Source organism: Elgaria multicarinata, chromosome 1 (genome assembly GCF_023053635.1).
Source record: "Elgaria multicarinata webbii isolate HBS135686 ecotype San Diego chromosome 1, rElgMul1.1.pri, whole genome shotgun sequence".
In the NCBI taxonomy this organism is placed as follows: domain Eukaryota; kingdom Metazoa; phylum Chordata; class Lepidosauria; order Squamata; family Anguidae; genus Elgaria; species Elgaria multicarinata.
This window is the reverse complement of record NC_086171.1, coordinates 206,518,796-206,533,558: the sequence shown is the minus strand read 5'-3', so window position 1 is coordinate 206,533,558 and position 14,763 is coordinate 206,518,796. Positions and strand designations below refer to the sequence as shown.

At 39.8% G+C, this 14,763-nt stretch overlaps 1 protein-coding gene across 3 annotated transcripts in view; it reads right to left on the bottom strand.

Annotated features, from left to right (window-relative positions):
* Positions 1 to 14,763, bottom strand: part of OSBPL2 (oxysterol binding protein like 2) — a 79,584-nt gene that overhangs the window by 41,584 nt on the left and 23,237 nt on the right. For all 3 annotated transcript variants that reach the window (XM_063146855.1, XM_063146864.1, XM_063146872.1), the window contains one exon: positions 10,028 to 10,174. In XM_063146855.1, coding sequence (XP_063002925.1) covers positions 10,028 to 10,064 — 37 coding nt within the window. In that variant the 5' untranslated portion in view covers positions 10,065 to 10,174. The remainder of the gene's footprint in view (positions 1 to 10,027; positions 10,175 to 14,763) is intronic.

Below are 14,763 nucleotides of genomic sequence, written 5' to 3'. Positions count from 1 at the left end.
GCAATCTACAAAACATTGTAAACAGGCAAAAGTAGTATAAGCCTCAGATGACTGTGGTTGACAATTTTAAGGATAAAGATTTTATTTATTTATTTATTACATTTCTATACCGCCCAATAGCCGGAGCTCTCTGGGCGGAGAGCTTTATGAACAAGATGAGATAAACCACCAAAATAATATTGCCGTAATAGTGGGAAATTTGATTTTTATTATTTGTCTTATTCCCCTTCTAAACCTAGACTGAAATCATAGCTTAAGAAACCTATTTTACAAAAACAGCAAATACTGAAATTGTAACAAAAGGTGCCTTTAGAGAGGTGTTGCAAATATCGTTTCCCTATCATGCCACCATGCTCCACTCAGCTCTTACCAGAAATTGCACAAGTATATCACACACCTTATACAACTGAAGATTTATAATCTCTGCAAAGGACTAATGGGTGCTTTGGCTGCTCATTAGAAAATTTGTCCAGTTCAACAGTTATGCAATGTTGGAAAAAACACTTACAATATCTGGATTTAAAAGAAAATGACCAGCAACACCCACTAAGGATTTCTGCACACATGTATTTTTGCTATATGATATTCTGAAGAAAATTAGTCCCCTCCTCAAATTGCGCATTTTCCAAATGAGTGCCTATACAAATTCCAGGCTATGTGTAGACCACACAAGCTAAATTTATGTTACACATGGTTCACATTTAAATAGATACAAAGTTAAAAGCAAACCACAGCACCGAGACACAACAACCTAAACAAAACAACTGCTGGAAAAAATACAACATATCCATTTGGCATTTCCTTTTTAACAGATAGTGCTGCCCTAAGCCGTTGGGAGCGGTCATTAGGGGATTTGGAGCTAAATGCTATCAATACGCTGATGACACGCAGGTCTATCTCCCTGAGCCAACTGAATCAGGTGAGGCTGTGCAGGTCCTGGACCAGTGCCTAGACTCAGTAATGGGCTGGATGAGGGCCAATAAACTGAGACTGAATCCTGGCAAGACGGAAGCCCTGTGGGTGAGTGGTTCCTGAGTCCGGGAGACAGGCTCATTGCCTGTTCCGGATGGGGTTGCTCTGCCTCTGAAAAAACAGGTTCGTAGTTTCAGGGTGCTCTTAGACCCATTTCTGTCGTTGGAGGCTCAAGTAGCCGCCATGGCTTGGAGTGCCTTTTACCATCTTCGGTTGGTTCGCCAACTACGGCCTCTCCTGGACAGGGATAGCTTGGCCATGGTGGTACAGGCATTGGTAACCTCAAGACTGGATTACTGCAACGTGCTCTATGTGGGGCTGCCCTTGAAGCTGCTCTGGAAGCTGGAGCTAGTGCAGAATGCTGCAGCTCGGCTGTTGTCTGGAGCTGCCCCTTTCCAGCATGGAACTCCTCTGCTGAGGGAACTGCACTGGCTGTCTATTCGCTACCGGGCCAGGTTTAAGGTTCTTGTACTTGTGTACAAAGCCCTAAACAACTTGGGACCAGAATACCTGAGAGAACGCCTTCTCCCTTACCAACCTGCCCGGTCACTGAGGTCATCCGAGGGCCTGCTCCTGGTGGTTCCACAGAAATCCGTCCTCTGATTGGAATCCACCAGGGGAAGGGCCTTCAGCGTGGTGGCTCCCCTCCTGTGGAATTCCCTGCCTCTGGAGGTCAGGCAGGCGCCAACCTTGTACTCCTTTCGGCGCCTCCTGAAAACATTTTTATTCCAAGAAGCCTTTCTTTAATATGCAGCCTTGGATTTCTGTTTTTGCTTCTTTTAAATTTTGTTTTAACTGTTTTATTCTGTTTTTATTTTCATTTTATCTTGTACACCGCTCTGAAATTTTTCAATGGGGAGCGGTATATAAATATTGTAAATAAATAAATAAATAAATAAACAAACTCTCTCAATAAGGTAGGATACAAAACTGGAAAGTCAATACAGAGTAGAGGACGGACTAGGTTGTACAGACCTGGTTCAAGTGGTGGCTCAAACCATGAAGCTTACTTTGGGCAAGTCACACACACAAATCTGCTTCCTTACACACACACTTTGGGCTAGTCACACACATACAAATCTACCTCACAGCATTGTTGTGGGTATAAATAGGATAACTGCTATGGCGAAAGAGTCAGATACAATGCAAGAACTTTAAAATTACAAACAGGTAGGCTATTAAGTTAGGCAATCCATTGGTTTAATCCAGTAAATTTGACCTTAACAAGATGAGAAATCTATTTTAATATTACAATGGTCAATTTATTCTTTTGCTACATTTTTATCTAATCCTTCTTTCAAGAAGCTCAGAGCAGTGCAGTTCCTTGTAACTCTCCTAACCCTCTTTACCCTGTTAATGACTTTCGTGACTAAGGCCTTAGCTAGACCAGGCTATATCCTGGAGTAAACCCCGTGATCGTCCCTGTGTATCCACATGATGCACAGGGGATCCCGGGATCAGGGAGGGATCATCCCTCCCTTGCCTCAGGATAGAGCCCTCCCCTTTGGGCCCACTTATTCCGCGGTCCCGGGCTGAGCCCGAGACTGCAGAACATGTGGCCCTTCTACTGTAAGTAAGTAACTGTAAGTAACTGTAAGTTACTGTAAGTAAGTACTGTAAGTAACTTCTACTGTTACTTTCTACTGTTAGTTTTTCCCTACCCAGTGCCTGCTTACCCTACCCTGTACCTGTTTGCATTCTCTTCCCCTCCTTATTGTTTTACTATGATTTTATTAGATTGTAAGCCTATGCGGCAGGGTCTTGCTATTTACTGTTTTACTCTGTACAGCACCATGTACATTGATGGTGCTATATAAATAAATAATAATAATAATTCCACGGCTTGGCCCCGCTCCACATGATTACTCACGCAGAGCCAGGACCTGCGCCCATCGGGGTGAGGGGAGCAGGGAAATTAATTTAAATTTAAAAAAACACTTACCTTTGCGCACAACCATGTGTGCTGCCATCACTTTAAGAAAAAAAATGGCAGGCGAGACACCTCCCTTCTTGAGGTCATCCACCTTACATGAAAACGGGGGAGAGATCTTGCATTAATCCCAATGCGAGATCTCCCCATCTCTGTCCCGGAACAAAAGGTAGGTCTAGCTAAGGCCTAGGTAAAATGTGAGCCTTAATCTTTCTGGTCCAAGTCCAATACATCATCCATTACATATTGCACTAAAATCCCACTATGCTTTTCTCTCCATAACCCCATCAAATGCAACTTTTTCATTTTTGTGCCAGCCAAAATTTTCTCTTTTAACTATCAATGAAAGAAGGAGGGTAAGAATCCACTACAGGAAAGATGTGGTGTGATCCTGGTTTAGTAATATTTCTTTGGGCAAGCAAAAATGGTGATGTCACTAATTACTCCACACACCTGCATCAGAACGTTCTCGCAAGTATAATTAACCCAACGATAATCAAATCCCGTGGTGTCACAACACCTAATTTGGGAAAAATAATAGTTGCATTCATGGGGAGCCTTGGTGATTAAACTGAAGAGCTGTTTTTAGCACATGTGTCAAACACATGAGAAGCACTCTGAAGTGTCACCATTATGCTGTACACAACAGCAGCAAGTCTTTAACAGCTAATTCAAATAACATACAAACACATCTAAGAAGAAATGTGAAGTATTATAAAAGCAGGGTCTGCCCACAGAGATAAGGATACATGATAGCTCTTGGTCTAGAGAAGAAGCATTTTGCAGCTCCTTTTCAGAGCAGTTACTGCATTAACCGCAGCAGTAACTGCTCCATTTGTCATATTTTTGGGGGGTGCGTATGTGTTAATTTCTTATTGTCACTCTTGCAACTGACAGCTGCTGGGGACATAGTGCTTAATTTCCCCCATATTCTACTACTCTGCCATGATTGTTGCCTAATTTCCCCATTCTGTCAGTGTCCTCGTCTATGCCGTCCTCCTTCACTTTCGGCTCCCCACACCCCCTTTCTCTATCCCACGAAAAGAAGGGGAGTCAACATTTCCCCTTTCTGGACTTGCTGGAGACATGGGGAAGTGTTGAATGAAAGGACACTGATGACTGTCAGTTCAACACTTAAAAGCAAGAGAATTGCATTGCCTTACTGGTCTCACATTTTCCCCTTTTTTGGTGCTTCTCAACTGCACAAATGTTTTCCTTCTCTCCTTTAGTATTATTCCCCCCACAGTCCTTGTCAACTGTGCACAAATTAGCCTATCCGCACTCTCATCTTATCAATTTCCTTGTATGTTACCTACTCCCACTTTAGCACTCCTGTTGACAGCTGCAGCATACAAGTATGTTGTGACAACGCAGGTACACATATTAGACAGGCGAAAGTGTGTTCTTGCGCACTTGCAAAAGACCAGGAAAAATAATAGTAATAGTAAAAAATTCTGAACACATTTGTGTAATCCTGAAGCACTGGGGGTGGGGGGAGGTGGCAAATGAAAAGAGCGATCAGAGCAAGGGGGGGCAGGATGAGGCAAGACAGGTTCTGCTGCAAAGATTCCTGGGATATGTACCAGAGGCGGCTGGTGGCCTGAAGGAGAAGGAGGGGGAGAACAATTTATAGCAAGCCCGATCATCTATGGGCATACAACCAATCCTCTGTGGCTTATTCACAGGGTGGCTTAGTGTGACATGTGAGTCCCCCCCCCCCACACAAAAACCTCCAGTTACTCAGACAACGCAGCATATTCAACTAACTTTAAAAAGTTAATCTAACATATTACAAATTGTTCAAGGAAGTATTCTACTTTATTGGAGGTTTTTATTTCTAAACTGAAATATATTGAATGGTTAAACAAAAAGCCAGGCAAGACTGTGAGCATAATGGGAAAATCAGCAGGATATTTTATAACTAGAATGTGTAGCAGAAATAAATAGCACTAGTCCAAGAACTGGAATTGGAAAATGCTGATCAATGCTCACAATTCTCAAAGTACAATATGACTTACTTGGGAAAGAACAAGTATTGCTTGGAGAGGGATAAGTAGAAGTACGGAAGAAAGGCAAAACAAAATTAACCTATGAGGCTCTAATCAAAAGATGTAAAAAGAGGAATCTTTTTTGTTTCACTGGGAGCAGTTGTGGGGAGAGTAGAAATCACTTATTTTTTGAAAGGTTTATCAACCATAACTAGGAGGACATTACTTTTAACTCCTTAACAACACTTTATAAACTCATAGTGCAATCCTATAAATGTCTATTTAGAAATAAGCCCCATGAAGTTCAATGAAGCTTACTCCCAGGTAAATGAGCATAGGATTGCAGCCTTAGTCTAAGATGCAAACCCCAATGGTTTTGATGGCTTTTAAGGATGTCTAGACTTCACTGTAAGAAAAGAAAGAGAAATAGCAACTTACTAGCAAGTTTGTTTTTAGACGTCTTCTTTCTCTTCCACATCCTGCAAAGTAAAATCAGTCCTCATTGACTGATCTCCACTTCCTTGAAATCCACGAGAGCAAGTATAGCATGAGTCAGAGTACAGAAGGAATGAGACCGCCCCTTTTAAATGTAGTCATGTATAATTTAAATGCCAGGTAACAACCAGTGGAAAGGACACTTCATCGTAGAAAATCAAATTAATCAAGAATCTTGAGAACAAGGCAACTGAGAAGGAAGCCATATAAAACAATCACTTAAGTGGGAGGTGAATCCCTTCACAGCCTAAGTTTATCTCATTCCCCACTGGAAGCTAATATTTTTCCAAAGACAACATCTTAAGGTTCCACAAAAAAGAGGCAACCTGCTAATTATAATGCAATAAAGCTGGAATGCAAATCCTATGAATAAGCAAGTGCACAAGTGAACAACAGAGGCCTCCATCTGTCGTATGAGGAAAAAAATGTAATATAACAAACATTAACAGTAAACAAAGGAAGAGAGTGTTAGTCATAAACAGAGTAAGGCAGCTCAGCTATACTGGCATCAAAAGAGGACAATGTACATTGCAAAGAGATAATGTAAGATTTACAACTTTAGACGGGAGCAACCAACCAACCAACCAAACGTCATTCTCCAAGAACATCTATTCTACAAACAAGGCCTATAGTTTATCTATGCTAACATCAGAGGGGAAAGATAACCAAACATAATTTAATCCAGCCTCTATTTTGCTGATACAAAATATGAAATACCTTTTAAATGTTAAAATTAAAAACACTGCTGAACTGTCCAGCTTCTCTACAAAAATCATCCAGGACACAAGATTCCATGAGCTCCCAAGGCAACGTTGTCCAGCTTAGACTGAGTGATCTTTTATTCTTAACATGCAAGCTAAACCAGTTTTCCTTTAAAATCACTTCTGTTTGTGCTAGAACACTTTTCTTGCATCATTTCAAACTACAGATACAAGATCTTCAAGTCATGCTCATTAATTTAAGTAAGCCAAACCAGCCCAGTTTATTCAACTTTTTCATATCACTCTGGCTTTCTAGACTTCAACCCCTAGTTGTTCTTATATCGTCAAATCCTTATTCAATTTGTCAAAGTCCTTCTTCAAACACAGCACTCAAGTGAACTCAGAATCTCATATGTTGTACAGAATAATATTACTACTTTCTCAACATACAGCACCACATCTATGACTGCAACATGGAATGGCAGTGGCCTTCAACAGAATAATGCCACATTGCCAACTGATTCAGCTTGTTATCCAGTACAATACCACAAAACACGGTCACAGTACAATCTAGTCTGACGAATCATCATCTTCCAAATTTTGCATGGGTTTCCTCCACTACCCCCCACCCCAATGCTTTACCTTTTCCCTGTTTAATGCCATTTTATTCCTAAATGGGAAGCAAGTATTAAATAGTGGAACTCATCAGGCTGTTGGAGGGAAGGCACCACCCATAGTCATTAGGGAGCCAGCCATTAGGTAGGTGGTTGCGGAACAAGATACTATAAAGTTAACAGTGGCATTGTAGTTTCAAGTCCATAGATCTTAGACACATGGACCACCTTAAGTGTGCGGGGTGGGGGAATGTGGTAGAAAAGTAATTTATCAGTTTATATCAGAGTTCTCAAAGTAAAGCCTGGGCTTAACTAAACTAACGTAACTTGCAATTACAAAGACTTATGAACAGAGCTATGCACAAAAGCGAAAGGGAGATACCAAAACAAATGAAAGCACATAGCATCTCTCAAAGGTCTCACCAAAGCTGCTTCCCACTGTGAGCCACACCTTGAACTGCAAGAACTGTTTAGATGATTCCCATGGATTATAGTTAGCAAGAAAAGTTCTACTGAAGCTTTAAGTAGAGATAAGAAGAAGTTAGCACACAAGAGAAGACTCTTGACCTGCAATGTTTAGTGAGTCAACATCAGACAAAGATTCCAGGCAGATTTCTGAGCAATAGCTCCAAGCAGCTAGTAAACAGATGTCCATTTTCAGGTCAACAACCTGAACAAGGAGAAACCAGTCTCCACCTAGAAACTCAAGCACATGTCATGTTCCATAAGCAAGCCTTCTTGCCTGCTTTTACACCACCCAATAGGTGGTGTAAAAGGATGCTTTATAGTGAAAGGATGCTTTATAGTGTGTCAAATGAACAAAGAATATGCCTTTCCCTTACAGGCACTTCCAAGAAAGTCTTGTAATCTACACAGGGGGCTGCATATAGTCTGGGAGGGGGTTGCAAACATGAACAGCATGTGGCCTGTTCTTACCTCTTTCTCACCTCCTAATTCAAAGATTTTGAGGATTTAAACATGTCAGTAGTTGAAAACAAGTTCTTCAGCTTTCATCTGGTTAGCATACACAATGTCTGCATACATGCTTATATGTCTGCATACACAACTTATTTCTATGCATGTTCCCATTTCAAGATTATCACATCACAGAAGCAGTCAACTGAATGGGTGCATATCCCAAATAAGCAAGATTTTACTTTCGCAGTTCTTTATAACGTTGTTGTTGTTGTTGTTGTTGTTGTAATATTCTATGGGCAATTTTACTTTTCGTTCAGTATTAATGTCAGGACTTCGTTAAGTTGATCAGATCCAAACAAATCTGGAAATGCACTTGGATATCAAGACCGCTGATCCTCCATATGATCGTTTCAGTAGCAGAAATGGCCTTTCTTAAGGTTGCCCTTCCTGGCCAATTGAAGTGCAATTGATAAAATGACATATTTTAGAAATTAAGCCCTAAAATATAGAAGTGAATATGAAGCAGTGTACTCTTGTGAAGGCTGATTTGCTATTATGAGTGGGTTCAAGTTCCATCCCTCCCATAGGCCTACTGGCAGTTTTGAACAATTTGCACTCTCTCAGCTTCCATACCCCTTCTGTAAATTGGAAATAATAGGTGACTAGTACCTGAAAGTTGTTAGAAAAGGTAAGTACAATAGACATTTAAGGAATCAGCATCTATGATTGGTGGTGCTCCTTTATGGATCAAGGAGTGCTGGCAAAGTCTACCTGCAACTAATTTTGCATATTTTATGTATAATGTTTGGGATTATAATGTAAGAGAACAACCGTCAACACATGCTTAGAGGTAATCTACATCACAATAATCAATTGTCTAGACTGGGTGCCAACCTTCAGAGCTCTTGCCTTACTACATACTAGAAGACATCACTAAGTGGACCTTTATAAAACACTGGTATTTATTTATTTATGTAAGGATTTTTATGCCGCCATTCAGCCAAAAAAGGCTCTCACGGTGGCTTACAAAAGTATTTCTTGACAGTCCTTGCCCACAGGCTTACAATCTAAAAGACATGACACAAAAGGAAAGGGGATTGGGAGGGAGGAGGAGGAGGGGGAAAAGGAAAGCAAATTCAGGCACTATAATCTTCGTTGCAAAGATGGTATGGTTATTTCCCCCTGTGACTTTCCTGACGTATACTTCAATACACTTTAATAATGATGTTTTTGGAAATAGTCCAGGCACTTGCACAGACAGGTATAGCTAGGTATAGGAACAGTCAATGAAATTTGGGGGAAAGAAAGCAGAGGGCTAAGATAGGCCTTGACGATCACCACTTTTGACAGGTGCCACCTACCCCAGCTTTGTGGTTTAAATTCTGTATTCTAAAAATGTATAAGGCAGCCCAAAACTCTTTGCAACTAGGAGCCTTTTTTTCTAGCCATCAACATGCAAATTTGCCCTAAGCTAAGGCACTTCTTAGACAGCAATTTCGTAGTTCCTCAATTCCACGTCTTCCCTCTATTTCAAACTAGTTTTGGAAACTTCAGCCACCTGTTTTTCAAGTTCCTCCTTTCCTCTTACCTCTAACCACAATAGCCCAAGCCCTGTTATCTCATACCAAAAGAGCACTATGCCTTATTCTTTTTATGAATCACCACCTTCCTCAGCAATGCAATTTGCCTTGCAACCCATTTTTCCATTTTGGTAGAAAGGAAACATCAGAAAAATAGTCAAATTGCTTAAGCAGGTTTTATTATAATGGTTGAACATATTTCTGTTAGTCTTTATACATGGGGCCTGCAACAAAAAGTTGCAAAATATTCTCCTAGCCTGAGAGGCTTCAGCCAACTATAGCCTCCTGCAGCTGTAAGGGTCTCAAGAAAGCCAACTCACTCTAGTCATTCCTTCCTTGCTTTTCCATTTTGCTTGTCAAACAAACACAACATTCCATGGCTCCTGGTATAGCATGCTCAATCCGCATTGGTTCTGGGGGAACCAATCTTGGGAATTTAACAAAAAATCACAAAGTATTGAAAAAAGCTAGCTTTTGACTGCCTCTCCTATTTCCCTGATTCAAAACAAAAATTGATTTCTTTCTGAAAACAATGTATTTCCGCATGCATAAGCCATGATTTCCTAAGAGGAGGTTGGATCCAATGGTGTCATTCTACTGACGGAACTGCTTCCAGCAGGGGAACTAAAAAGGGAGCAATGACCATTTCCCACACACCCTCAAAAGCTTCTCCAGAAAGCTGAGAAACCTTTTAGAGCAAATATTTTGGTAATGTGGAGGTCCACAAGGGGGAGAAGAGAGAGAGAAAGTCCCATTGTTAGTGTAATCCATAAACAGAAGTACATAATTCTGGTCTGCCAACATTTGATTTTACACATTCACTACTCACCTGTGACGGCATCATAGAATTCCTCTTCATTATTCATCCTCTTAAGCTGTAATATTTTTCTGCACCAGCAGAATACTTTCCTTTAATGCATAGTTGCTTTTGATGCTCTGGATGTTTTTCACAAGTAGCAAAATCTTTCCAGATGACCTGTTTAGAGAAGAAGATAGCTGTTTTACCTTTCTTTAAAAGTCTCGGATAGTTCAAAGACATAATGGATACTGCTGCTTTTCTGACAAGTGAATTTTAAGAACCTGAATTCTTACATTTAGGTGCATATAACAAAATAAAATAAACTGCATTCTAAGTCATTTTAAAGTTGCAATACAGTATAGCAATTCTTTCAATTTACACCTCCTTTATAGTATTTTGTTCATTTAAAATATGCATATCCCTCACACCATATCAATATTCAAAGACATTTGTGAGAAATATTTGCTCCAGAAACCTCTACGTCTCTTGCAAGATTCTTGCACCAACCTGCATAATAGTCTACCTTGCAAATATTTATGCCAAATAAATTATTGGTCTTCCACATTTCTCTCATAAGCAGCAAAGCTCTCCTAAGCTACAACTTTTATCAGTGGCAAAACCTACGGTGATTCATAAGCCATTCATGGTTGAACTGAACTCACAAAAGCAGGTTTCCCCCCCACCAAGGCATTAGGCCAGCCCCCTTTCAAACCTCAATGCACCAGGGCAAAGGGACCAGCACATGTGTGGCAAGTGATGAAGGGCAGGAGCCCATTGGGATGCACAAAGACTGTAGAATCACAGGGTTCTGGTACCTATCAGTCAACAGCTTGAGTTGCTCAGACTTGTGAGATATTATGCATGCCAATCAGCCCAGTTAGGATAAACACTTCATGCATCTGATGAAGTGGACTCTTTAGTCCAAGGAAGCTAATGGCATAATCAGTTAGTCTTTAGATGTGTTAAACATGCCACAAGTGTGTGTTTTTTCAACTTGGGAAGAGCACACATTCCTGATTAAAACCATGAAGATAAGGCAGCCTTATCTCTATGTTTTTTAATTCTGGTTTACAGACAATTGATGGTTTGCACAGTTCAGAACAGGTTGCAAACTACTGTTTGATCAAACTAAAAGTCAGAGAGATAACAGGCACACAGGATCACACACAGAGAGCCAAACTATGATTTGGCTATTACATGTGAGTATAATAGCCAAATGTTTAATGGGCTACTGTTACTGAACTGCACAGAGGCAAAACCAGAAGTCTTAAACAGATGATTACATATTCTGAGAGCTGTACAATTAATTTCTTACTGGATCCATTTCCCTAACGTAACATGTTTTTGCACTGTCTTCCTTCCTTCTGCTCAAAGACTGGCTTCTTGAACCAATAACAGAGGTTTCACACCCCTTTTGTCTTTCAGAAAGGAAACCATTATCAGCCTGGTACTTACTGAGCTTTTCTGCACTTGATACAAAGTCTTGCAGAAATGGACATCAGGAAAATTCAACAAACTCCTTGTTCACATGTCCATCAAAGTGGAGGAGTTTTCTTCAACTTCATTTTTCTAATCATGTCCTACTAGCTAACATTCCCATGTTTAAATAAAGGATTCTAAGATGGTATTGCATACTACAAGGCACACTCCTGGCTGCAATTCTTGCATTATGACTGATGAAAAAAGTTATTTGCTGATGTTTAATCCAATTTTAAAACCATAATCATCTTTTCAAAAAGTGTTTCAGTGCCGACTATAAGGACTTCTTCAAAGATTCTCAAAAATGTGTCACGTTAAGTTTCCCTACTTAAAACACAAAAGACATAGATGCGCTACAGAGGCTCAAAAGAAAGAACAAGCAGCTCAGCTGGAAATGTTCATTCTGCTTCTGGATTCAGGAGCAGCAACTGAACACAACACTTCCCTGTGCCTGTTTGCATTCTCCTTCCCTCTTTATTGTTTACTACAACTTTATTAGATTGTAAGCCTATGCGGCAGGGTCTTGCTATTTACTGTGTTATCTGTACAGCACCATGTACATTGATGGTGCTATATAAATAAATAAATAAATAAATAAATAATAATAATAATAATAATAATAATAATAATAAAAAGAGATACGAAGTGTTACTTAATAAACTAGAAATGTCCACCAGCACTGACAATCAACACCAGGACACTATGGAGCCACATTTCTGTACATCTTCATGTGCCCAGGAATTTTCTGAGTATTTCCTCTTAGCAGTTGACCTTATACAACTCCAGAACAGCTTTTTAATCTCCCCTGAATTTGAAAAAAAACAGTTAGGGGCAAGAATTGCTGGAAACGATATTTAGATATTTAGACAAATAGCACAAATGGTCAGTGGCTGCAGATTCCTTTTAAGCTACCCTTGATCAGAGGGGCTTAAAGTGGAATTCTGGCTGTACAGGAATCTTTCCTATAAATCATTTTAGCGGTCAGCTTTTTTTTTTGCAAGCTGAACTAATGACATATGCCCACTTGTCTTTGCCTACTTCAAGTGCTCCATAAACTAATGGGATGTCTAGCAACAAAATAGCAGAAGAGGCGTGAGAGTTGAACTGATTCTACTGGCTAACCTGCTATTCCACATGTCCTTATGGCCATTGACAGGGCAGCTGTCAAAAATCAGTAGAATAGTTGTCCTAAACACTACTGAAATAATAACGACTGACAACCACAGTTGTGCTTAGTAGTTGCTCATCTTCTTTTAGATCCTACTGGTGGAGTATTACAAACAAGCATCATATCTACTATGTAAATAAGGCTAGGATCCAAACTTTGTGTGTATGTGAATGGAAAGTGCTACACTCACAGGTGGAGGGTGATATGCCTCATACGGTGTCACACACACCCCTCAAACTCATGTGGACTTTTTGGGAAACACATAGGGCTGCTGTAAGGAGGGAGGAACGAAAAAGCAGTCATAGACATGGGGTATTGCACATGTTGTGCAGACTTCTACTGTTACTTTCTACTGTTAGTTTTTCCCTACCCTGTGCCTGCTTACCCTACCCTGTACCTGTTTGCATTCTCTTCCCCTCCTTATTGTTTTACTATGATTTTATTAGATTGTAAGCCTATGCGGCAGGGTCTTGCTATTTACTGTTTTACTCTGTACAGCACCATGTACATTGGTGTACCATGTACATTGATGGTGCTATATAAATAAATAATAATAAATAATAATGATGACCATTTCCTTTTCTTTCAAAACTGAAGTATGAGGCTCTCTAGCTGACACAGGCAAGAGCCATCAGAAAACCCTCCAACTTTAAAACCAAACGAAGTCCATAAATACTTTCCAAACCATGTCCTTACAAAACATCAACTTCTGTATTATGAAACTTTAAAGAGTGGAAGACACATGTAGCAGACTATGCTGCATTTATTTGTCCACAGAGGACAGTCTGATACTGTGCTAATGACTGACAGTGGAACCTGAATTAGCAGAGCTGTGCCTACAGGATAATGACCCATCTTCCACAAAGCATGATATTTGCTCAGCCTTTTGAAATGACATAAAATGTAACAAAGTTGGCAGAGGGCACTTCATCATAACTAAGCAGTATTGCTCCTACTACTTTTAGCAAAGTCTAGTTGCTGCTTTTCATGTTTAAGGGTTATCATCTGATTTTGAAATGCAAACAACTGCTTATGTAATATAAGCAAATGTTTTAAACATAGTACAATCTTTCCCTGGCATCTGTATAGAAATATTCAATCTTCTCTCCCCTGTTCTGGAATTTGCACATAGACAACTTACAGTATTCTACTATAAAATCACCAAGGCTTGTACTTAATTTTCGTCTCGCTACTATAGTGAAATTCTAAGAGACTCCATCAGTTTTTTACCTTATGCAGTTAAATGCAGGATAAGAAACCATTAAATATGGTTATTTTCAGGCTCCAGTGTACAGATTCTTATATACAACAAATTATTCTACAATTTCTTTTAAAAAAGAATGGTATCTCCTCAATTTCTTCACCAACTTGTAGATTTTCATGATGCTCATCAAACAAAAAACACTTTTAATTTACATCGTATTCCTATATACTTTGTAAAAAATCTGCATAGTGTCAACATCTCCAGGTTAAGCTCTTGCCAGTGTTCTCTCCTTATTCAAGTATGCTGCAGTGATTAAACTTTAGAGAGTAGATCTTGCTTGATTTGCATTAGTGATGCTTTTAAAATATTTTACTTATAGGCTTGGTTCATGTCACAGTAACCCAAGAGTTTTTTAAACACTGGGTCAACGTGAACAAGCCAGCATGCTAGTGCATGCAGCTCAATCACTCCAGTTTGTTTAATCTTGCCAGCTGGAGCAGTTAGGGACTCTCCGCCCCTATCTTTGTTAGCATGATGTTCAAACCAGAAACTCTCACTTGCCTCCCCTGAAAAGTCAGAGTTGTAATCCAAGAACAAACTCTGGGTGTTCAGTACTGCAAAAAAATCCACCTCAATCTAGGAGGAGGAGGAGATGAAGACAAAGAAGAAGACTCCTCTGGATTGCCATGACATTTGAATCCTGCCATAGCAGAAGCTAAACTTCAGATCACATTTTCTGCAAAGGTTGCAGAAAGATCTGAGATACATTGTAGTTTGTAGTTCATAGCCATCTACTATAGTTTCCCACATTTCTGCATAAGTTGTTATACTTCTGGACTACATTTTCAAACCAGAAACTTTGAGAACTCTTAGGGCATTGTTTCAATTTTTGAAGTGATAACGTGATCTTCAACT